The sequence below is a fragment of the Balearica regulorum genome, chromosome 7, assembly GCF_011004875.1.
Source record: "Balearica regulorum gibbericeps isolate bBalReg1 chromosome 7, bBalReg1.pri, whole genome shotgun sequence".
Taxonomy (NCBI): domain Eukaryota; kingdom Metazoa; phylum Chordata; class Aves; order Gruiformes; family Gruidae; genus Balearica; species Balearica regulorum.
Window position 1 is genome coordinate 1,811,121 of NC_046190.1, and position 25,096 is coordinate 1,836,216.

General features: G+C 47.2%; 1 protein-coding gene across 6 annotated transcripts in view; it reads right to left on the reverse strand.

The window, feature by feature from the left end:
- MGMT (O-6-methylguanine-DNA methyltransferase) overlaps positions 1-25,096 on the reverse strand; it is a 205,125-nt gene that overhangs the window by 14,673 nt on the left and 165,356 nt on the right. For 3 of the 6 annotated variants that reach the window (XM_075757623.1, XM_075757621.1, XM_075757622.1), the window contains exon 6: positions 21,540-22,817. In XM_075757623.1, the coding sequence (XP_075613738.1) occupies positions 22,686-22,817 (132 nt within the window). In that variant the 3' untranslated portion in view covers positions 21,540-22,685. Of the gene's footprint in view, positions 1-4,732; positions 4,847-11,807; positions 11,903-13,442; positions 13,625-21,539; positions 22,818-25,096 lie in introns of those variants that run through there. The other 3 variants (XR_012836275.1, XR_012836273.1, XR_012836274.1) reach the window with 3 other exon arrangements.

Below are 25,096 nucleotides of genomic sequence, written 5' to 3' on the forward strand. Positions count from 1 at the left end.
CAAATCAGACACCCCTGCAGCCTTCCCCCAGAAAACTGACATTAAAAGTTTTGTTCAATTTTTCTCCCCCATTTTAGGTTTAGCTTTAAAACAAATTCAGTCGGCAGAAAGGAAATTTCAGTCACGTTACTTCACAGTGAAGCCCAAAGTAGGCACGTTTATCTATGCTGGCCACTTTTTTTAGAGGGCAAATCATGGATAAATATTTGGAAATTAATAGTTGTGCTCACTGAGAGAAGAAAATAATAGCCAGGGCTCCTGGTTAATAACATTTCTATGGGCATTTCATGAAAAGGCAGCTTAACGCTAGTGAGGCGGGTTTGCAGTGAGGCAGGACACGCTCAGCATCTTCTGGAAACAGGAGAAGCATCGAGCACTGGTGTCCTCCCTACGCGAACCAGCACAACTGGACATCACGGGGAAACCGGGACCCAGCTTGTGCCATCGAAGCGGTAGGAATTTTGGTTGGATTTCAACAGGAAAGGAGCTGAAATGAATAAAAAAGGGGCTGGGGAAGAAATAGGTACCCCTGAGGCCAGCGGAGAGGAGAGCAGGGCTCAGACCCTGTCACGGCTGGATCTACTCTGCCCTGCAAAAGCCACCGCGCGTTGGCCCAAATCCCCGTGTTTTCTGGCCGTTTGCAACGTCAGGGCTGTAACGCGGGAAAGGGGTCGGTGCTGGGGGTGGCAGAGGCGGCAGGACCGGCCGGCGCCGCAGCTGATGGATGCTCTGCTGCCTTGGCTTGTGTTCAGTTGGGGTGAACTGGTCATTTTTATGCTCAGAAGAGCCAGTAGAAGAGTCATTCCCACAGCCCACATCCTGATAAATGGCAAAGAAAGATTACTTTGTGGGATTAAGATAATTTTTTTATGTTATTGTGAAAAGCCATGGACTTTGGCATACACTGAGTATCTCACGTCAGCCTGAGCCCTCACCTTGCGTTTCAAGCGTGAACCAAATAGCTGCAATCAGCAACCAAACCCATCTGATGCTCAGCATCGAGGCCATTTACAGAAATAGTAATTATTCAGCTAATACGGTTCAATGTGAAATAATTGTTTGGAATCAAACGATTTTCTGTAGTGAACAAGCTGGGGGGAACAAGCAATCTGTTATTAAAATGCACCGTCTCCCAGTGTATGTACGCAAGGCTGCATGTACCACCAGGCAGTTAGGTGTGATGCAGGACCGCAAAAAGATGGAGAAGTGTTTCGGCAAAGGGTTTCAAACCCTTTCTGCCGGCGTCCACGCGCATCCCTTTCTGCCACCCCCTCCTCTGTAAAGGGCCCTCATCGTGCGCATCGGCCCGGACAACGGCGGGCTCAAAAATCAGGCTAAAAAAAAAAAAAAAGGGGGGGGGTAAAAGTATGGAAGGAAGGAGAAGTTCCCGCGCTGGCTGCCTCCCCGCTGTTCGCGGGGTCTGGGGCTGCCTCTGCACACAGACAGTGCCGTGTCAGCGGCGAGGCGCGGGTGACATTTCTCTCTCTCTCAATTACACGGGAGCTGTTCAGCGCCGGTATAAAACACACACCGCGCTCTTGCAAGATTCATTGTCCTGAGGTCAGCTGGAACTTATTGTCCTTGTTGCCTTGGAACAAGACAAGTCTGACATCTGTAAGATTTGCTGTTAAATAATCCAAACCAGGAGTGGGACGGAGCCACGCAGAAACATGGAAACGTTCGGGCACCGTGGTAGAAAATCAGTAATTTAGGGACAAGGCGCTGATGCTCGCCGGCCTGGCACCCCCTTAGTTTGCTATTGATTGCTTCTCCTGACGTTTAACTTCATCCTTTAAATATTGCCTATACTGGAAGTTTCAAAACCAGTGCTCGCCTGCTAATCTTCCCCCAGTATAAATAAATTAAACATTAAATGGAAATAACCTCTGGATTCCCAGCTATCTTTCTTGGGCTTTGCCTCCCGATTTAGCGCTGCCCCATCAAAATGTGTTGGCAGTGACGTTACGTAGCGACCGAGACCGCGCTGTAAAACCATTTAAAAAAATTGCACCTCAAATTTCTCAGACACCCGAGGCAGCACGTTAAGAACAATTTGAACAAGAAAAATACTTGGGATGTAGAAAAGCTTAGGGGTTTCACAGCCAGAGCCAACCCAACAGGCTCCTCTCCGGAGTCCTGCTCGCAGGTGGAAAAGCCGCTCGGACGCAGGCACAGAGCTCTCCCCGAATGAGCTGCTGATAAATCTAATCCTGAAGGATTGGAAATGAGGTAAAAGAAATTTTGATGAAAATTATGTACATGTACTTTGACAAGCTCATAAACACTGCAGCCATGATAAGTTTTCTTATTTTTTTTTTTAAGACCTGACACAACTGTATAAGCCCAAACTCTAATTTTTACAGCCCTGGGTTTGGAGATCTGTCATTGGGAGATATAATGGAAAGAATAATTGCTTGGTGGCTGCACAAACAGGAGATGTGTTGTCAGGCTGCAGTTTGGAGGCTACATCTGGCTTCGGAAATGATTGATGCTGTCTCTGTGTGTGATTTGGGAAACCATTTTTTTTTTCTTTTTCCCCCCGCTAATACAATCGCCACGCCGAACCTTCGCGCAGCCGCGGCAATTAAATCATTATTAATGAAAACTTTTTTATTTATTCCTTTTGCATCTTGGCGGTGCGGCTAGGCAACACGCAGCCCTCGCGGCGAAGGTAAGCATGTGATTTCAATTTGAAATTAAAAGTCATGTCTGAATAACAGAACAGCATTCTCATTTCCTAATACTCTGCTTTTTACTACTTTGCATTCAACTGTGAAAAGTCTTTTAAAACTCTGAACAGCAGTAAAACTTGAATGAATTTTTGACCCATTATTGCATAGCGGGTGCGCTTTCCAAGTTGGAGAGACTGCCAAGTTCTCCCCACCTAATATTTCCACTTTAATTGTGCCACTTGAGAAATTTACGTGCCTCAAAATATGGCATGAATCTTACGCTTATTGCAGTATCATTAGCAGCAACATTTAAGCAACATCTGTGTGCTATAGAACTAATTGAAGTAGCAGAAGTGGCAGCTGTAAATCCACAGGAAGATGGCAGTTTGCACCCAGCACTGCTGAGTTAGCGGGTAACTGTCAGCCTGTTCCTGCAATCTGCTCTCGAGGACTACGGTACAGGCACACAATGTCCAAAAAAATACAGCGAGTAGGCTAATGATCCTATTAACCACTTTGCTGCACCAATTTGGCTGTTTTTCCAGTTTCCTTGTTGAATTTCATTATATATTTCACTGTTCCAGTAAAAAGTCCAGTACGAGACGTGTTCGCGTTTAAGCCGCTTACTTGAGGGAGTGAAGCTCCTTCTCGGTCGAATTAATGCGCAAATGATTTTTTTTCTTTCTTTTACATTCCGTATATTTCTCTGTCTTTTCCATTGTTTAATTTTTCTTCATCACACACGCCTCGGTGAAAAAGAACTTTTACCAACTGTTAACGCTGGTATTTAAAGCAATGACATTTTCCTCCCCGGGATGTAACATTTTCAATAATCAATAAAGCCGGGAGGAGGAGGGAAGGCTGAAATCTTTTTTAGGCGCACGGGTTAAAACACATCTTCATCCGAGCCGGGGATGCTGCGTGCGTGGGCTGCAGCACATCAACCTGGGCACCGCTGCCGATGTAACTAATTGCTGATGACGAGAGGAGGAAGGTGTTTCAGGGAGCACGTCTCCGTATCCCCACATTACCCAGGCACCAGGGTGGAGAGCGTCTTGGAGCATCACCGCTCTTTCCATCTTCATTTGCTTCTAGGGGGGGCAAAAAAGCGGGTGTAGAAATCTTACACTCCCCCAGTTAAGGTGGGGAGTATAATTAAACGTTAAATATAAACGCCTTGGTGTGAAAGCGGTCGGTTTTTCGGAGCAGCCGCCGTGCCCAGGTCCCCCCCGACAGCTCAGCGCATCCCCCCGCTCCCGCCGGCCGCCCCTGCCCCGCGCTGGTCCCCGGCCGTGGCACAGCCCTCGGGAGCCGGGAAGGAGCCCCTCGCCGTGGTGTGTTTGCCAACAGCCCAACTTCATTAGAAACCCGGCACGTCCGCCGGGCCGCCCTGTGACAGGCCGGGAGCCGGCGGTATTTGTTGTCTTAATGCACAAGTACTCGGGGACTGGACTGATAAGGAAAAAACTGTTCTGAATCTGCTGAACTACATGCTTAGGGTGGCATGGACCCGCGCAATATTGAAAATCAATAGTCACGTGGCGGTTTGAAGGTTAGAGGTCTCCTGAATTAACTTTCGAGTACTAAATTACCAGCCCTTGGGTTTTTTGGTTTGTTTATTTATTTATTTATTTATTTCCCATTTTGTAATGACTGGAGAGATGCATTGACTTTAAAGAGGTCTAGCTTGCTCCTGAGTCTGCGCTAGGAGAAAACAGCAAAACCTTCTGATACTTGGTGTGACGATTTAAATGCTAAGGTATTTCTCACGAGCAGATTCAGACGGAATCGGAGGGCGTACAGCAATGCCAAACGCGGCCATGGAGCCGTGAGCATTATTAGCGGTCTGGAAATGAAAACACAGCCCTAGTCGTCTAACTCGCAGCTCCGCAGTGCCCACACTCGTACAATGTGTAATATTTAAATTAATGCATGTTTTTAACAACATTTAGAAAGTGTAAAGTAACAGTATTATTTGAAATATTTATTCATTAGGAATGAACAAATAATAATGTCACAAAGAAATTGAACATTTGGAGTCGAAGCCTGTGAAGACTTACATGTTGCTTTTCCCCCATGAGCACAGTGCACTCCCGAGGACTTGCTCCGGCGTGTAGTTGCTCACACGTGGAAGCACCCGCACGACTGGTCTTTAGCTCCGCTGCTTGCATGTACTGCAAAAACCAAATCATTTTTCATTTCATTGAATAGATTTCTTATTTAAATTTATCACCGCGTTTCCCTTCCCCTTGGTTTCATTCCCCTAGGTACCCTGGCAGCTTGAATTTCAACAGCGAATATTTGCAACCTGGGTTAGTCTTCATCGGAACGGCTAACAGGGAGCCGGGTCCCAGCAGCCCACTGGAGTCAGCACCGTGGCCGTGGGTGCCGCGGGCGCTTGGCAAATACCCCGGGGGACAATCTGGCGGGCTGACTATTAACCATCCTTGCCCGACCCAGCCCTGCGGCACCGGGGGGTGGTTAGCAGCAGCGTCAGGAGCTGGGGCTCCCCGGGATGCTTCGCACCCACCTCACAGGGAAACGTCCGATGGGCAGGGGCAGCTGGGGTCGTGGTCCCCCGTGCGCTGGATGTCCACCCGGGGTGACCGCACGGAACGGAGATCTGGAGCACCCACCAAGGCTTTGAAGTGGCAGGTTAAGGAGATATGGCAGGAAAAAAACCTTCCAGGAATTTTAGACACTGCGAAAGTTTTTTTTTTTCTTCTGGGTCACAGACACTTCTCCAGAGCCTTCTTTCTAGAAATACTCAGCTGTATTGACCGCGTGCAGTTTAAATTTGATTTGCTCTTATCACGGTGTAACCGTACACGCGTGCACCGTCCCAGCCGGGAAGGGGCAGCCAGACGCGCGTCTGCCGCGTTCCACCGCCCGGGCGCCGGGGCTGGGAGGGGACCACGGGCTGCGGAGCCGTGCCCTGGCTGTGGCACCGGCCGCGGGTCTCACGCAGGGCTGGAAACACGGCGGAGCGAGCGGCCAAAGGACACACGCTGCTGGACGTACTGACGTGCGAAACCCGGCGCCTACTTTTCGGAAGTGTTTGTGTGTGTTAAACGTCATCACCTCAGCATATGGAGAAATAAAGTCCGAAATACGGGGAAAACTCTGAGATAACCGCTCAGGTCTAATTACTGACCTAAAGAAAGCACCTCTAGAAAACCCCCAAACTACGCATTGTGATATTTTGCCAGAAAAACGCCAAGTCTCTCATTTTAAAAATAAATTGCAAACTTAAACCTTTTCAGCTCCGGCATTCCCAGGCTCTCTGCTAATAAGCGTCAGCTCCATCCCTGCCGTCAACACGTCCGACTCCTGTTTATTTTCTGGCACCTTCCACCCACCGCGCTCAGGCCACCTTCGGCTCGAACGCGAAGGCTGCAGCCACACCGCGGGCACGCTCCCGAAACTTTGACGTAAGGCACACACTGCATTGTGATAAACAAGCTCACGGAAGGACAAAGACCGAGTTGTAACTAATAAAATAAAAACCTGCTGCTAAAGGTCTGCCTGGACGCCGTTGCGGGCGATACTTAAGCACGCACACAATTTTACCCGTGTGAAGAGCCCTGCTCACTCGATACGGGATTCACGTGCCCACAAATTCGCACATAAATGGGGTTACATCAAGGTACAAAGCAGAAAAATCTTCCTCTGTTCATCTGAGATTTCTGCTATCATAAACTTTTGGTTAGACGGTGTATATGCTATATATAACAGATGAAAGTTTCTAGTTGAGTTTTTTCCTCAGTTACTGTATTTATATAAACCTACAGATTACTGACGCACAGTAACGGGCACAGGAAGAGCCGGCACTGTTACCGGTGATTTCTTGTGCAAAAAAAGGGCTAGAATTTCAAAAACATCATTTAAAAGCATAGCTTGAAGTAACATTTTCTGGTTTGTACATACGCAAAAGAATCCTATGGAAATGTTAAGATTTATTTTTTATAACTGTCATTCTTAACTGGTGCACAATTACCTTTATGTTTATTTCTACCAGCAATCTTATTAATTCCCATACTACTTCTGGACCATGCTTGCACTACAGAAATAATTTTAATTGAACATTTATTAAAATAAATGCTTTGTCAGGATATACCCACTCCATCTGGCTGCACTGGACAGGCATTATTTCCTGGATGTGTCTGCTTTATACAACGTCTTCTCCCACAGCTCTCACTGACTACCAGAGATCGTGATTAGATTGTTGTGGATTTTGCTCAGCAGCGTTTGCTGCCACAGCCCTCTCTGTCTCGCGGACATTAGCTCACATGCACACTCTCCGCAGGACCCTTCCTCTTCTGCTGCACAGAATAGGGTTTATTCTGGAAGAACATCGTTAGCCCACCAAGCTGACAAAAGGCAGAGATCTATAAATAACTCGCCCTGCGAGGCTGGATGGGCTCTATCTTTTTTTTTTTTTTGTGTGTGTATGTGCATGCTCACGATTACGGAGGTAAGAGTTTTGATAAGAAATAAAATAAGAATTGGGTTCCCAGCGTTAAATTTTTGCCCTTGAAAATAAAATAAGACACGCTTTCCCCTTCCCCCCCTCCCCACAGCAGTCACCTGCTGACAAACAGATCCTGGCCACTATAAAGCCCTTTTTTAGCACATTTAGCAGCCAAACATTATTTTTATTGCTGGCATCACGAACAAACACAAAACAAACAGGAAACATGCGGAATTAAAAACCAGCAGCATTGTGCAGTTAATCCTCTATTCACCGTGGTATCAAAGCACTTTTTTGTTACTTTTGCTGTGATTCATCTTAGTGAAAGCCACTATTTTTACAGCATATCTCCTTCAACCCAAACCCGGTACCCACGCTGCTCTCTTCGGCCAGACCACGGGAGATTTAAAGCTGATACGTCTCACGGTTGGGGAACTGGTGTTTTCTGAAGCTTCAGAAGATGATAGCTCAATATTCACTAAACTAGTTGGGTTTTATTTATTTCCCCTCAAAAGCCTACATGGTGTCTATCATAGTAATTGCAAACACTGCCTCACCCCCAACTTTTCAAATTTCTTTTCTGTGCACCCGTCATTTTTCACTCTTTCTTTGACAGCCTTGAGCACATACTTCATTAGTATTTTTTTGGGGAGGTCCTTCTGGTTTTTAGCATTTCTGCTCTGTGTAAAAGTGCCCTGAGACAACCAGGAGCTCCCCGCAGGGTCGTGCAGTGCCTACAAATGCTTGTGCAAGGTGGAAGATCTCCCAATATTTTGTATATTTCCAGCGGCGCGGGGACCGGTGGGCATCGCACGAGGTGGGGGCTTTCCTCTTCCCGAGGACGGCACATCTCCTCTCGCAGGGATACAATATCTCCACAATTTCCAGAGCTCACATTAAGAAACTGGAGTGCTTGTGGCCTTCGTTAAAATATTCAAAGCAGGTCCACCACAGGGAATTGAGCAACCAGATGATCTTCTCATGTTGTTTTCTGTTTTTAGGGTTGCTTGTATTGATATGACCCTTCTGTAAGTGTGAAGAGATATTTAGTGTCCAAAGGGTATTTTGAGTTGGCTCAATAGCTCTAAGCTGGGTATCAAGCGCCAGATACAGCTCAGCATCCATGGTGTCATGGAACCACTTGGAAACAAACGCATATCAATTATTTGGGGATTCCAGATAAGGGTAAAGAATAAACAACAATTGACCCTTTTTGTCCTTCAGAAGTACCCTGACTTGCTAAGAAGCACTGTCCCAGGAGGGTAACTGCAGTTTCTTTTCTTAAGGCTAGAACAGCAAAATTTTAGGAAGTTTTGGTTCGGGACATATCTAATCCTTTGCTTTTGCTTCAGTTTCCACAGTCTTGGTCAGATCTTTTCTCGATAGACGGATGTGTCTTCGAAAATGAACGTAAACACAACGGCAGCCTGGAAGTGAAGCTGCATTTCTTTGCAGGTGGAAAACCATAAAGTCATTTTTTAAAGGAATTTATTGAAAGGTTCAACCATGGCCAACCGATACCGGAAGACACAGCGCAGTGCAACAACACGACATCTCTGAAGGCTGAAGAAGCTTTCATGGGCTTTTAAACCTTTGCAGATGATTGGGCTGTCATAGGTCCAAACGCAGAAATGAAAACTGAGTAGCACAGCACCTGACCTAAACCCCGGAGGCCACAGTTCCCGGTGGACACTTCCCATTGCTTTCAAACCCTTAGCTCAAACACAAAGAGAACCTTGTGCAGAAGATGACTCAGATAAAGGGAATGTTGGGATGATACATGATGTGAAGGAGGATATGAAATTATTCTTACCCCAAAAAAAGGTGGTGGTGAATACCTGGCACAGACATCACCCAAACCCAGGGATTCAACAGGGACCAGAATTAACTTCCAGAAACTTGGAAGCAAGATCAAACTGTAAGCTTTGAGTAGTTCGATATTCCAGGATAACATATGTATCCCTAATAACCGGCCTCTGAGCATAGTAGTTATACATCATATTGCAGGGCGTTTTAGATGCAGTATTTCTATGAGGATTTAATTTGAAAAAGATGGAATAAACTTAATTTAACAGAATGCCTTCATTCATGGATGGTGCATGGTATTGAAACAAGTCAATGTATTCCGTTTATTGGCTTCTGTTGTCAGAAGACTGTGAATCACAGGCACTTAGCACACACTATATTTTTTCTTCTTCTGAAAGTTTTTCTGCAAAATATGGTCAGAGTTGCTCCCTGTCCAAGGAGGTAATGAATTCACTATAAAAACTTGACATTAATTATTATTCTGACTGTGATAGCAATAATGAGGCCTAGTTTTTCTCAAAGAAGTGTAGATAAACATGACTTTATAATTACATTTTCCTTAATAACTGATGGATATATTTGCTGGTTGTGAAGTTACAAAAATGAGTTTTGAGAGAAGACAACCGTAAGCCAGGTTGGGATCCAGATGGGGATGGTGCTCGAGGTCAAGGACATTCAGACCTGTGACTGCGGCTCAGGGCCATCGCTGGTTTTGGTTCACAAGACGCGTATTAAGCTTCAAGTAGGATCCATATCCTCATCCGGCGTCTCTACAGAGGAATGGGGTAGAACAGGGGGCCCGTAGCCTGACCCCAACCACGTCCTGATCTCTCCCAGCTTCGTGGGGCCGTACCAGCCTGACTGGGTCCTGGGACCCTCTTCTGAAAGATGCCACCATGGCGTACCAAGGACCTACCTCGAGTTTTGCTGCCTTGCTCACTGGCAGCAGATCGGTGGAGATTTGTCCAGGAGCCTCCAAGGCACGGGCAGGTAATCCACTGTGAAATGCTTTGGCTCCAGCACCCAGCGCTGGAGCCAGCACGCTGGGCAAAGATGATATGCGATTTCAGCCTGTGTATGGCAAACACCTCGAATCACAAAATCTGCCGGCTTATTGTATGAACAGAAAAGGCTTCTTGCTTAAAAGGTGAGATGGAAATTTAAAAGGTAACTTGCAATGAAAGTCAAGTTGTGAGGAAAAAAAAAAGAGAAAAAGAATCCAAGAGTCATCCCTGAGGAGAGGAGGGAGCACAGCAATGTCACCGTCAGGTACTCGTGTGTCATGAGCAGATGATCTGCCCATCATAATTAAAGAGAGAGACTTAAAAAAAAATCTCAAGGAACCAGGAGGTGCCAGGAAAACTTCAGTGGAGCGGTAGCTTTTCACTCAGACAATGGGAAACGAGGAGGAGAGGAATCAGTAAGAGGCGGTTCACAGCAAGGACAGCTATCCTGAGCTGACAAAACTTCCCGGGCTCTGCGCTCAACCTGTGATTAATCGCACAGACACACAAAGCCCCGGCTGCGACCAGGAGCCATCCTCCTAATGCATGTCACAAACTTCATAATTCCACTTGGAACGAGACAACAGCAAGTTAAATTCCTGGATCACTGTCACCGTGTCACTTACAGAAGAAGTTGCACCGGGGAACAGTTGGCTATTGGAGTAATTTGAATGGAAATGTCAGTTTTCACAACCTATGATTTGAGGTAAGTGCCCTGCTATTATACAGCAGCTCTGTCAAGCAGCCGGGGCTGAGCGCACCCCGCCACCTCCTCTGGGCAAACCCATCCTTGTCCCCGCTCCCGCCCCAGCCTCCTCCCGCGACCCACCGCACCGAAAAATTAACATTTCCTTCTCTGCAACACCCTTCGTTGCCACGGACAAACATTCGCTGTGTCTTCCCATGTCCTAGCCTAATTTTATTTCTAATTTTGTATTCTGTTCAAAGATATGTGCTTCAAAACCATACAGAAACAGTGAGCTGTTTCTGAATAAATTGATTAATCGAGATTCACATTGACCTCTGGGCAGGTTTTGTCTGACTAAGGACTTCGGAATACGGTCAATATGTCTTACTGCTAAATACTTGCAGAAGTTGCTACATAAGGTTGTACACATCTTATACACATCTGTGACAGATTCAGTCAATTCCCTGTGCTGTATGGGGAAAAAAATACTTGCTGTGCAGAAGTGCCACAGTTTTGTCTCGTACCTGCCCTTCAGTAACACCTTTATATATGTTATCTGTAGCTTTATTCAGATGTTTTGGTATTGGAAAGACAATGCATCCAGCACACAACTTGTGCACTGATTTGCCTAGACTGGTTCAGAAGGAAACAGAGTTCAATCAGCGTAGCTATCAAGTAGAGGAGCTCTCGAACGTTTAACTTCAACCAGTTAAACATCAATTCAAACCATATTGATTTAGAAGCATCCGAACACAGTGTCTCCCCGAACTTGACTAAATCACAGCCTTTGTGAAACCAGAATGTGCAGACGTGACCTAAAAGCAGTAGAGAGTAAAAGCAGGCAATACTGGCTACGAGCAATCCAGCTCGCAGAAGGATGGAAAGAAAAGGGGAGCTGTGCAAAAGTGGAAAGTTGTCGCGAGGGGTGACGGGCATCGCTGCCACCCCTTTCGGAGCCAGCCTGCAGGATAACCCTCGCTCGGTGCTGAGCCCCTTCCCGAACCAGCAGTGCCGATCTGTTCTTACATTATCTGCACCCATTGGCCAGATCTCACACAGCTATAATCCTACATCTGCAATTTGGAAAAAAAAAAAAAAAAACCCAAAAAAAGGAGAAATAATTGACCTGAGAGATCTTCTCTTGCCTCCGGATGAGCTTCCTGAGCTCCGGGAGCTGTGCGTGGCTGAGCTCTGGTTCTGGGAAGCGGCAATGGGGAAAGCGGCTGTTGTGGGTTTCTCCTCCTTGGATAAGCAGGTTATCCTATTTTACAAAAACCAAAAAATCTTATTGCTCAAGAGAAGAGACGTGACAGCAGGATATTTGGACTTTGCTGTCCTCTATATGCTGTGGATGGTAAAGAAACTATTTTGCTGTTTATATACTGCCCATGGTGCCACTGACGCTGGGGTATCTCCAGGCAAAGTGGAGCAGAATTACTACTATTATTTTTACTTTGAAAGGAGTGGCTTACTGAGTCAGTAAATATAGGGTTTTTTTTTTTTCCTTTTATGCCAAACATAAATACGGCGGGAGAAAAATGCTTATACAAAATGTGAAGCGAAAGAAATGGAAAACAAGCCAAATTTAGATTTTGCCTGCAGGATAATTGACAAACCAAGAAGCTTTCCTGGCTTCAAAACAGCTACTTAGATCACAGGTGGTTGTATTCTTAAAGGGTAAAAAAGCAAAGCTATCTCTTTTTATGGTATCCTTTTCAGGCATCCTACTCCGTCGCAGCCACCAGGCTTTTATGCGTGCCCAGGCAGAGGAGGCTGGATCCTGTTGCAACACTCTGTTGGACTATAAACCAATGATATTTGCTTTACCTGTGCACTATCTTCCATGGAACAAAACAACATTTACATCTGGGATCAATTTGCTTGAAATTAAAGTGCAGCTGCTATATCTCTTCTGCATCAAAAGTATAGTGTTAAGGCTATAACATACAGACAGTTACACATTACTTTGCATTGTAATATTTAGATTTGTGTCATTTTCCATCTGAAGTAAAAAGCGTCTTTAAATAAATGAGTGATCTTATACTACATATTTTATGGGCTGTGTACTCAGCAAGATATATCTACATTTGCAATGTGCATATACTCATCTCCAGTTTCAAACTACGTATTTAGACCTTGAATTTTAATGCTTAAACGAAAATGCAGTGTAGGAATAATTTGGACTGTACGCTCAGAGAAGTTCTGCTGTGTTTGTACAAGAGGGTGAGAGCAGGTTTCTGGTATTCTCCGGTAAAATGTGAGCTTTTCCAGTTCGTTTCTGCAGATTCTTCCCCACTCCCCAGTGCTCTCCCAACAGCCCCCCCTTAAAGCAGTGATGCACCAGCCTTTTGACGGGGGGGGTCACCCCGGCAGCTCCCCGGCAGCCAGCGGGCCGTGTGCGATCACCATCTGCATTTACACGAGCGTACGTATGATCCTCACAGAGGGATGAACGCACACGGCTTTAATTATTGACATGTAAGTCACTGCAAACGCACCCAAAGAGGGACCGGGAGCTCGGCAGCTGTGAAAAAGTGATTGCAGCTACGGACTGCTGCCGTGCCGGGTGGGACGGGGCTCTGGAGCGTGTCCCTGAGGTCTCCTCCTGCTCCTTGCCTCTTCTGGACGTGCGTCACCCGGTACCTGCGCTGATGGACCCGCCACGCAGCACCGCGCAGCATCTCAACAACTGGCTTGGCGGGAGGCAGTGGGATCTACCACCCGCCCACCCGAAACAGGGTCCCCCAGCTGCGGGTTGTGGGTTTGGCTCTCACCGAACCACGGACAGGAACCACTCTTACCCGGTCATCCGGAGCAGCGGTTTACGCCATGTTTTGCTCGTTGTCATCAGAAGCTGACGTCCAGACTCAAACCTCCACCTCCAGTGGTGTCCTGTGTGCTGCTGGGCGCCGTGGGACCTCCAGCGATGGGTAAGGAACTTGTGCAGGGTCCATGAGGGTGCTCACCATGGGAACGGAGCCTGCTGGGGAGGGCACAGATAGGACGTTCCTATCACTTTTGGATCTTGCTTACCCACACACAAAGGCCCACGTTTGCTGGCATTAAATGGCAAAAGGCAGCCAGCAACGTGCAACCACAACACACCATTTCCTGAAGTCTGGGGACAATTTGGCCCCAAGGTGCCAGTTTTACCCCAAACTACTGCCTGGTGGCACATAAGGCTCTATCTTTTAATTCCTCCCCAGATCTCCAAATTCAAGTCCGATTGATTGCTGACAATCCAATACTGCAACTCGCAGAAGTATGTAGGATATGTAATGTAATCCAACCCTATAAATGAGCAATCCTTGGAAAAAAGTTTTGGTGCTATCCAAGAGTTTGGGGGGGCTGTTCCCCAGGGTTCTGCTGTACCCCCAAATCTCAGGCAAATGGCAAGAGCCACTCAAACATAAAAATTTCCTTCTGAAACCAATGTTGTTAACCTGCTTTTGCTTTCCAAAAGGAAAGAAATAAGCTATGTGACACTGGAGTCTAAATTTTCTATAGTTTTCCCCTATAGTTCCCAAACAGAATTTTTCCAGTTTTCCAGAAAAAACGATCTCTACAGTTTAAAAAAGCACATCTAACGCCACAATTCTCATATTGTTTTACTGCCAAGAAACAATTTAAGAGAAAGCCCAAGAAAACAACTGTCCAGGATAACAGCTACAGAGCACAGAGCAGGGCAATTCAGTGAAATCAAGATCAATGGTTATGTAGGTCATTTCAAATACCGAGTATTCTACCTTAAAGTGTGGCACATCAGCTGATAGAAAAAATGGAAGTGCAACATTTTCAAGCTGTCATTTCCTCCCAGCAGCTGCAATATTTTGTGTTTTGGTGGAGATGAATCAGACTTTTTTTTTTTTTTTTTTTTTTTGCAAGTCATACATACGCTGCAGCCTCCGTTGAGCACAGCTCCAACCAGCCGCGCAGGAAACCCAGCAGATGAAACGCTGCAGGACCTCAACATCTTCTGCTCCAGCTTTGGCAAAAAAAGGAACTTTTCCAGTGCAATCCTGCAGTGGTTGACATAAGGACATGACTGTGAAAGAGAGGATGCTCCTCGTCTAAAAGAGTCGGATTATGTACCTGGACTTTATCCACTGCCTGGAGAAGAGAGACAACCAATTAGTCCAACACAGCTTCTTTGCCATACCCAGGTTGGAAAACAGATTGAAGGGGTCAAAAAATTCAGAAGGCTCCACATGATCTGACATTTGCCTTGTCACAATTTTCTTGACAACCAGAAGGTTGGAGACAGTTCGCCGGTCATCAGGAGCGGTGGTACGGAAAGACTGATTACCGAACTGGGGACAAGGAACCGGTCAATTAACGGTCTGCTCGTTCTCAAAGCAGCGATTTCTTCAATAACTCAAGATGGGTTTAGTCTGCTCATTTTAGAGGACAAACATGCTGTAAAGTAGTTGCTGGAGTATACAAACCTTTCTTCAGTCTGCAGGCTCCCAGCATTGCTTCTGCGGCTGCAGAGGCGATCTCCAATTCAAGTGATATTCGGAGGTTCAAACTTCACTCCAGTGCCGGCCTTTTCGCACTCGATCGTATTTGCACAATAATCTCTGCTGCAAAATACATCGGTGGTGGTGGAAGCGACTTTCAGGAACAATATACCGGTTCCATTTCAATTGTTGCTTTTACTTCCCAGTTTGATTTTGGCCATATTCAAAATAACTCTCTGCAGAATTCATCCTTTATATGGGAAGTTTCTCTGCCTGGGATACGGGAGTGGACACTCACCTCCCGCTATTCGTAGGGTGCCTTTAGCGTGAGGGCTGTACCCGCTCTGGGTGCTACGCTGGCATTACCCTGTGCAGCCGCGCACCGGCTCCTTTGCCTTCAGCTATTCTATGCATCTGTCCGATTTTTTTAGTGTCTGACATCTACTGCAAGGACAAATCTATGCAATATGCTGATGTCATTTTACAGATAAAAACCAGAATAATGTTTTAGTCGTCCCCCATATTCTGTGATGCAATCCCATCCTTGCACCGTTGATCCATCACAGCCACTGCAAGGAGCCGGGGCTCATCCTCCTCGCCTGCCCGGCCCTATCGCCAGCGTCAGAGAGAAAACAGAAAGGCCAACAGCCCCAAGAAAAGGAATTGTGTGTCCTACCAAAAATAGGACATTTTGATAGGCAGAGGTTGAGATCCTCTCTACAAACCCACTTCTCCTGGTCCTGCTCCACACTGCCAGGTATGATGCCATTGTGCCTCCTGAACAGGCTGTATCTCCACTTCCCAAATGGTGGTTGATCTTACGATCCGCTGAGTGGGTGTTTACGATGATGCTATTTGGATAAAGGTTTAAAGAACTCACCCCAGCCCAAATAAATCATCCCATCGGTCACAGGTGGTCTTCTCCTTCCAAACTAATTTATACGAAATAAGGCGATGTTTCAGATAGCCTTTCAAAGAGATACAGCTGCACCCAAGGGACTGTGTTATGGACAACTTTCTGCAGGTTCTAGATAAAATACAGATAAATTTGTCTGTATAATCTAGATAAAACTCTCTCTTCCCTTAGTGCACAGTCCTGACCTCGCCGAGCCCTTTGGCTGCACAATGAGACTTTGCTGGCGTCCCGCCGGCTGTCGAGGGCGAGGGCTGGGACCGCAGCGCGGGACGTGATCTCTCCCGTTTTCCTGCGAATTACCGCGGCAGCCGGTCGGATCACCTCTCCTCTGCTCCACGTACTCCCCTCATTCCACCGCAGCAGCACGGGCTCACTGGGGACCCGGGAGGGCACCGGGAAACGCAACCGAGTCAGAGGGGAAAGGGGCGACGGGCTTTCCGGCCATCCCAGCTGATTACTTAAGCATCATCCCTGTTCCGGCTGGGGAACACAAAGTTTGTTATCGTGTCATTTTACCTCCGTGTGTAAATGATGATTCGGTACCACAGCTCACGCTGCAATATTTTATTAACTCTTCAGAACCTCTAAACCTCTTGAGGGCTCTACCTACGGAAACTCCAGGGCACGCACACTTTGGGTGAAGTGCTACCCCAGGTCTCTTATGAGAAGAATATCTATAACGAAAAAGATAAAACAGCTTTGTGATCAAATTTTGCTTGCGAGTGTTTTGTTCAGAGAGGACAAAGGTATTTTTTTACTGGGTATTACAAAGAAATCATTTCATTGCACCTGTTATTTCGCTATTTAATGATTGGAAGACTGCTCTTGCCCATTGCCCCCTAAAACTAAACCTGCCTTTAGGCATCGTGCTGGTGGTATTTTCAAAAGTATTTAAAATGTGTTTGCTTCATAAAAGCTGAAATAAGGACCATGTTCGAGGCTTGCATTTTTAAAAATTTTGGGCCATGATCAACGTTGAGCTTCCTAGGAAAGCTCAGCCACGATAGCGCAGTCAATAAGGAAAAGCAGGAATTTTTCAAAACATCACAGTGTATACTAATGGAAATACAATGGTTTTTTCCTTCTGCTTGCCAGAGTTTGAAAGATTTAAGTCAAGTCTGGATCAAAACCCACTCGGGATTCCCACTCCCGGTGTCCTGCCCTCGTACTCCGGCCATGGCTTTGAGAAGGTGCTGCCGAGGGCTCAGCTGAGCCGCGCCGGCGAGCTCGGATCCAAATCACAGAGTGACTCCAACGGCTTTGAACTGAGACACAAGTTTTCTGTATGGAATTAGGTCATCCCAGCGTTCATTGGAAACTGAAAACGACATCATCGCAAGGTTGCTCTTCCTTAGATAAAAGGGTTGCAGCTGTTTTTCTTAGTAACTATCATCAGTTCTGCACTGGGGTCATGCTGAGGGTTATTTTAATTAAACACCGCCTCTCTCAGCCCATCTAACCTCGGTGCCTAACTTGGGTTGACCCCATCCTCGAGGGCCGCCCGGGGCCGGGCAGAGCCCCCCGCTCCAGGCTCAACCATCACCTTCCTCGCTTGTTGACTTAGTGAGCAAGAGCTTTGCTTTTTAACTCCACGGTACCTACCGCAGTAATTTATTTCAGCCAAAGCAGAGCAATGTCCCATCAAATAATATACCCAAGGCAATACCAGCACGGGGCAGATCGACGGGCTCCGTGTGCTGCCCCGGCACCTCGCAGCATCCGCGGCCGGGGCGGAGGTGATGGACCAGCACCCGCTTTTCTGCAGGTCAGGTGAAGATTGGTTAAGGAGAAGAGCCGAGGAGAAGCCCCCCATGCTCCTTGCAGCGCTCCCAGCCCTCCACCGTGCTCAAGGACTACTCACTGCAACAAATAAAAAGGCCTGTTTAAAGTAACTAAATAAGGCACTTAAAGAGGTTTTAAAAATTGATAACTAAACATACTGTACGGGATCGATCTTAATTACTGCCCAGGTGGAATTTTTGTCTTCTGGCTTTTTTCAGTGAAAAACCCCAACCACCCAACCCGGCCATTAATGAGAAACATTAAAGGCTTGTTAACAATATCCTTTCATCAACCCAAGGCGCTGCCAGGGCGCCGCGCTCACGTCAATTTTCACCTTGCGGTCCAGCTACCGCATCTCGCCCCGCCGGCCGCGGCTGATGGAGCCCAGACCCATCGCCCGCCTCTGCCGCCGGCTCCGGGCAGGCTGCGCCGCCCGCCCTGCAGCTCCTCCGGCCCCCGGCCCCCGCTTTCGGCTGCCACCCTCACGTTACTTCACACGGGCCGGGGGCTGGTCTGGATCAGGCTCGGGGTGGGGGGAGAGCTTGCTCTCCATCACTGCATCCCCCCGGACCGGGAAGGAGTGAAATGGAAGTGGTTTCCCGCCCTCAACCTTCAGTCTGCAGTGATGGGGCCAAGGGTGCCCCTCCTCCCTCCCCCCATAATTTGGGGAGAAAAATGGGTTTTGAACGGGGGGGGGGGGAATAGGGATTTGCTCGTCTCTAAAAATGGCACGCAACAAAAAGAGCGATATTAAAAGCCAATCATCTGGAAATCCCAGACTTAAAGACAGGGAGAGATTAAAGGTTTTGCTAGGGCAGGTCTTCTGGAATAAAAAAAAAATAAAAAAAAAAAAAAGGGAAAAATGCTCCTTTTTCAAGGCACAAATAAAGTATTTGTTACTCATATCCTATACATGCTATTTGAAACACAAACAGCACACAGTCCTTTGACAAGCTGCTGTTTGCACATCAGTGTAACTGAAATATCCTGCCTGCTTTAATGGCAAGTGAGGGTACCGTCAGTAATATTTTCCATTGTTTTCCAAGCCGGCCACAGTAGCGCGGAGCGGAGGGTACAGCCACGGCGAGGGCAGGGGAGTTTGAGAGGGAAACCTTTGAACGACATTTCTATTCAATTTCTGTAAGAATATAAAAGGAATTACAATTAAATCTGTAAATGCAATTCTTTGAGGATTTTTACATTCCTGTAAGATTCTTACCGAGAAATTACTCTTGAAATAGTACATAAATCTTACAGAACTCCCCTTGGATTACTGCGCTTTAAGTTTTTAAGCAATCTTTCGATAGGTTTATTCTGTTGCTGCATTTTCTTTAAAGAAGCAGGTCTTCAGCACCACCTTTCACAATAAAGAAACATTTTCATTCCAAGTGTATCGCTTTGTCCTGGGTGCAATACATACCATAAATATCATCATTTTAAAATTTGGTAAAACATTGGGAAAAATTATTAAATGTAATAATCTGTGACATTTCTAGAAGAAATAATGATCTGTGAGGTTAACAGAAACAGTAGTTTAAAATTACTGCTCCTTGTCTATAACTTAATATCATTGGGGAAGCGATAGTACTGTCCCACCAACTCCGTCACCGTTCCTTATCCAGGCGCTACGCCACACAGCAAATATCAAGCACCACTTCAAAAGGGCCTGGTGCTTCAGAACTGCCTAGAAAAATTAAATGGAAACTTTATGGGCCAAATCTTTCTTGCCCCGCTCAGATGACTAATTCCTCTAATTCCAAATGAATCGGTCGCATGAGAGAAGAAAATTCGGGCACATTTCTAAAAATGTCCCTACCACTACAATGAATCGGTTTTCTGTTTAAGATGCTTCCAGTATGAGCTCATTACGACGCAAACTCTGCTTGCATGAAAGCGATCTGTAACAATCCTTAAGCCTGGGGCCCTTTTCCATTTGGTATTGATACATGGGATGTAATCTGCATTTTTCATTCCGGTGTAAAACAGTACAACCAGTGTAGCTGCAATTCAGCTGTAAATCTGATGCAGGAAATACAACATAGTCCTTCAAAAATATTTCTGTTGGCCTTAGACTGGCTGCAGAGCCTGTTTTGTATGGAAAAAAAAAAAAAGGAGGAGAGGGGGGAGAGAGAATGACCCACTGCAAAATTCAGTTTCTTCCATGGTCAAGGGCATCCATTTCATTATAAATGTAGTTCCGCCAAAACAAATATTATTTTTGAATCTTTCATTATCTTAGTCTCTGGAAATGGGCTAAACCAGCGTGTGTTGGTATTAGACGCCGCAGAGCCAGCTGTCGTGCCTGGCTGCACAGTGTCTCAATGTCAGCAGCTCAAAGCGCTGCGAGGCTGGAGGGGGCAGGCCCGGGGCCCAGCGGGACCAGGCCCGGGGCCCAGCGGGACCAGGCCCCGGCGCAGGGCGCGGAGCCGCTTTGCTGGCCCCGAGTGCCCGCGTACCGCGGGGGGGAAGCGCGGACGCCTCTCTTTTCACACGTTCTCTTCAGCTCCGTCTTTCCACGCACCCCACGCCGTCACACCCCCCCCCCCCCCCCCCCGCCCAGCAGAGGCTCCGGCTGCTGCCGGGCCTGGGCAGGGACCGGGACCGGGGCCGGGACCCCGGCGCCGCCCCGAGAGACCCTCGGCGGCTGCGGCGAGCAGCGCAAGGGCCAAGCCCGACCCAACCCCCCCGTTCCTTCCCGTTATTTACTTTATTTTTGTGTTAATGACTATTTTTGTTAATGGCTCCTGATGCGGAAGGCGATCCTGCTAAGGGGGGCGCTCCGCAACCCCCCCCCATCCCGCCCGGGCGGCGACCAAACGCCCCCCGGAACCCTGGGGGGGGGGGCGGGGGGGCGCTGGGACCCGGCGGAGCCCCTTCCCCTGCGCCGGGGCGCCCTCTGTTGGGCAGCGCGCGGGCAGCGCTGCCTGTCCCTGTCCCTGCCTGTCCCTATCCCTGCCTGTCCCTGCTCCTGCCTGTCCCTGCCCAGCCCTGCCTGTCCCTGTCCCTGCTCCTCCCTGTCCCTGCTCCTGCCTGTCCCTGTCCCTGCCTGTCCCTGCCCTGCTCCTGCCTGTCCCTGTCCCTGCCTGTCCCTGTCTCTGCCTGTCCCTGCTCCTGCCTGTCCCTGTCCCTGCCTGTCCCTGTCCCTGCCCTATCCCTATCCCTGCTCCTGCCTGTCCCTGTCCCTGCCTGTCCCTGTCTCTGCCTGTCCCTGTCCCTGCCCTGTCCCTATCCCTGCCCCTGCCTGGCCCTGTCCCTGCCGGGCTGTCACCCCCCATCCCTGCTCCCCCCCAAACACCGACCCAGCCCACGATTTTGCTGAAAAGTCTCCCGCTTGCCTCGGAAAGGTGTTACCGCCTCAAGAGCCGGCGCTCACACTGACCGTACCTGCAAACCCAGGTCCATCCCTGAAAAAGTAAATACTGTCAGAAAACCAGCAAGGGATGTAAATGTGAGAAAGGTTAAAGTTTACACATTTGCTACCCTGTTCTTTTGTTGGTAGCGTGCATTCTAAAAAAATAATAAATAAAGTACACCCAAACTGTACATATTATAAGGCTATATTTTTATCTCGGGGTTCTGGTGACACGTACAAACCACTTGAGCTTTGCTTTCGTGGTTTATATTGCCACCAGAAACCCTTGATAAAAATACAGCTTTATATTGTACAGTTGGGTATAGTTTATTTTCTCCATATATCATATACTGTGTTTTATTTATAAACATACACAAAGACACTTGTACATGCAAAGCAGTTTTTTTATTGAAGTAATTCTGAGATATCAATAATACTATATTAACTAACGCATCGTAACACAATAATTTTTTGGTTAGCAGTGGCCTTTCTAAAGAGACATCTATGAAAATATGATAAAAGACATAAAAAAATCAGTATTTCCATGTTAGAATTTACGATTCCCATACTGAAAATTTCAGCTTCTGGTGGCTCGTACTCGCAGAGAACCCTGCTTAAACCACCTCAAAATTTAGCTTTACTATCTCTTGAATACTCGAACCCTTTCTACAGAGAGGCTACGGGAAATAAAGCTTCGCCTAACAGAGAAATGCAAAAATCTGAAGCAAAAACCATCAAACGATACAAGGAAATGTGCCGCTGATAAAGATGCAGCTATGATGAGCTTCTCAGTATCTTGCCCAAGTTGCGCTAATCAAAACGCTTATTTAAAATATACTTTTTCATACAATTTGTCAGCAGCTTCCTTTCCCCCCTGCCTTTTGCACCATTCACAACGGCAAAAATCTTGCCTCCCATCTCTCAAAATCCGAAAAGAAAAGCCGGGAAGAAAGATTTCAGCAGCCGCTTGCTTTGGAACGCATCTCGACGCGCTCCCGTAACTCCCGTTTCCGTCAAAGCCCATTTCAGGCACGGAAGAGGCGAGGGCAGGCGAGGGCAGGGGGCTGGCAGGGACCCGCGTGCCAGGCTGGGCAGGAGCGACCGCCGGCGAGGTTCGGGCTCGTTGGCCGCCCCCTCGGCGAGCCAGCTGCTTCCTCGGGGGGGAGGCTGCTCCTCACATTTGCCACGTCCCTCCCACTCCCTTATCCGCGCTTTAACGGACATTAAAAATAGAACAAAACAGGACTGGAGATGGGAACAAAATCCACGCACAACAGGCCTGGACCGCTGTACTCATTCTGCTGTAAAATGTAAAAACAAGAAAGGGCAGACGAGCTGCATCCCTCAGGACGCATCCTGCTTTTTTAATATAGCGGTGCCACCACACATTTCACTTCGGATGTTGCATTATATTTATATGGCACTCAAATATTTACCATTTTTCTGAATTCTGCTGGGTGCTCTGAGAGCTTGTTATAAGCCAAGTATCCGCGGTTGTACGTCTGGGCTGGTTAGCAGCCGTGGCTGAGCCGCATCAATATGCTAACTTCTCTTTCTGGAGCCTCTCGTGCGACAAAAGCCACTCTTTCATAAGGTTTCCTCCGCCGTAGTTGCCGCTCTGCCCGCTGCTGCGAATCACCCTGTGGCACGGTATGATAATCGGGATCTGCAAAACACCCCAAAATAAAGAAGGGAGCACAGGGTGAGGCGAAGGGGAAGACGCCCAGAAATCCACCGCTAAACCGGGAGTCGCCTGCCCTTGGGCTGGCAGGGACAGGGACCGAGGTACCCCCACCCAGGAGCACCCCGGCGGGGTCCCGGCCGTGCCCGAGGAGGACAGGGCAGCTGCGGCGTCGGGGCCACGGTCCCGGCTGAGCTGCCACCACGCAGAGACGGCACCGCTCACGGGCTCTGAAAACCGACCCAGTTCTTCGGAAAAAAATAAGTCTGGACAGAAATTTTAATACATAAAAATGATGTAAAGTCTTCAAAGGGTAAAGCCCACATGTACAATCCCATATTCGAAGCTCCACATACAAAAACTTCTCTGCCAGAAGCAGATTTTCCTGCCCCGCGCCAGCCCCCTCCGGCAGCCGAGACCTGGGTGCCCAGGGCGGGTGACGGAGCCTCGCGGAGCCAAAAGGCAGGGAAAGGCAGTACGGGGGGACAGGACGACCGTTCACCGTCGTCCCAGGACTAGGAGAGGCCGCAGTTCTGGAAAAAAGCAGACCGCTAAGAGCAGCACTTCCAGGAGCGAGCTTCCCGAGCTCCCTCGGCAGATCTCCTCCTCTCGCTATAGCACCTCTACGTGCCCTGCTGGAAAATTCTATATAAGAACAAGGCGCTATTTATTATTTAACAGCAAGTCAATCCAAAATGGGTTGTGAATTTTTAAAACCTACAACAGGAGAGATTTAATTCGCACCTAACCAATTTAAGAACTTTTTTCCTCGCGCCTTCCACTTTGTATCATTTATAGCCAAATGTCACGGATTCTGAAAAATCAATGCAAGAAGTTACATAATAGACTGATAATGTAGAGAAGTACATAAACGTGGGGGTTTTTTCTATTTTTTATTACAGGTGATTATCATTGTTGAAGTACACACCATAAAAAATGCAATACATCATCTCTAATCACGCTGTATGTGTTTTGGTAACTGCATAGTAATTCGATTGCAAGTAATTTGATAGCTGTGAAAACAATAACTCACTAAAAAGTGCAGTTTTCACAAATTTGGATATGTTAAGTCAAAAATTAGAATTTATTTATATATAGACATACAGGCAAATGACGTACTTTACACTGACTTATTTTAATCCCATTTAATAGTTATTTCAGTACAGTTCAAGCCGTGCTCCTACGCGAGTCTGGGACACACAGACCCCAAAGGAGCTGGACGGCTACTGGTTGGACCTCTGCAAATTGTTTTTTGGGGGACCCTTTTGTTTTTGTTAGGTAATTTCAATGGCTGAAATTTAAAATCTCAATCTCAGCCCACAGGCTATCACATTAACCGGGAATCCACGTAGGTGCTTATTGTTAATCAAGGTTTAATAAGAAAAATGCTCATAATAGCTGCTTTATTTGGAGTTGGCAATGCCACAAGTGAGTTACACAGCCGCGACAACTCCAGCGAGTACCAATAAAATCTTTACTCTACACCATGCCATCCCGCGCTTGGTTTATGACTTCTGTAAAGTTGTTTTTTTGCAAGTGTTTTTCTGTTTTGGGATTTCTCCGTCTTTACAATCCACACGCACGAGTTACTGCAGGCAGATTTTCTTGAGTGACAAAGCAATAACAAGCCATAATATTACACTGTAAAAAAATCTCCAAGGTTAATTTGCAATTCTTTAAAAATAGAAACAGTAAAGCAGGATATTTTGAGGGTAAGGCTATAAATCTTGCTACGGACAGGGGCCCAAACCTCTTTCTGAGCCAGTTCCCTGCTGCCGCTCAGACGGTGCAAAGACACTCGAACCGGGGGGGGATGTCCGCGTACTGGGGAATTTTGCCGGGGAGGTAAGTCGGTGACTTCTCCTGCTAAATTGTGCGAGAAGATGGAAGGTGTGCCCAAGCAGAGGAAAAAAAAAAAAAAAAAAAAAGACTTTATTTGCGGGTGGCATGAGCTGGCACGCCGCGCGGGGGCTCAGATGATCCCCGGGTCGGTGCAGGACCCGTTCACCAACGCAGGGACGCGCGGCTGAGCCACGTACCATCGAGCGAGAAGAGGAGGGCAGGAAATAAATGTAGCTTTTTCCACGCCCGAAATAAAGAATTTCGTACCGAGTACATGCGGTACAAAGGCTGTTATCATCGCTGTAATTTAGAAATATTGAATATTGCTTCAGTTTGGCTTAATTGTGGTGACAACTTTCAGACTACTAAAATAATTAAACCTGCTAAAATTTATTAGGGCCCTAAGGACATTTTAGAGGGAG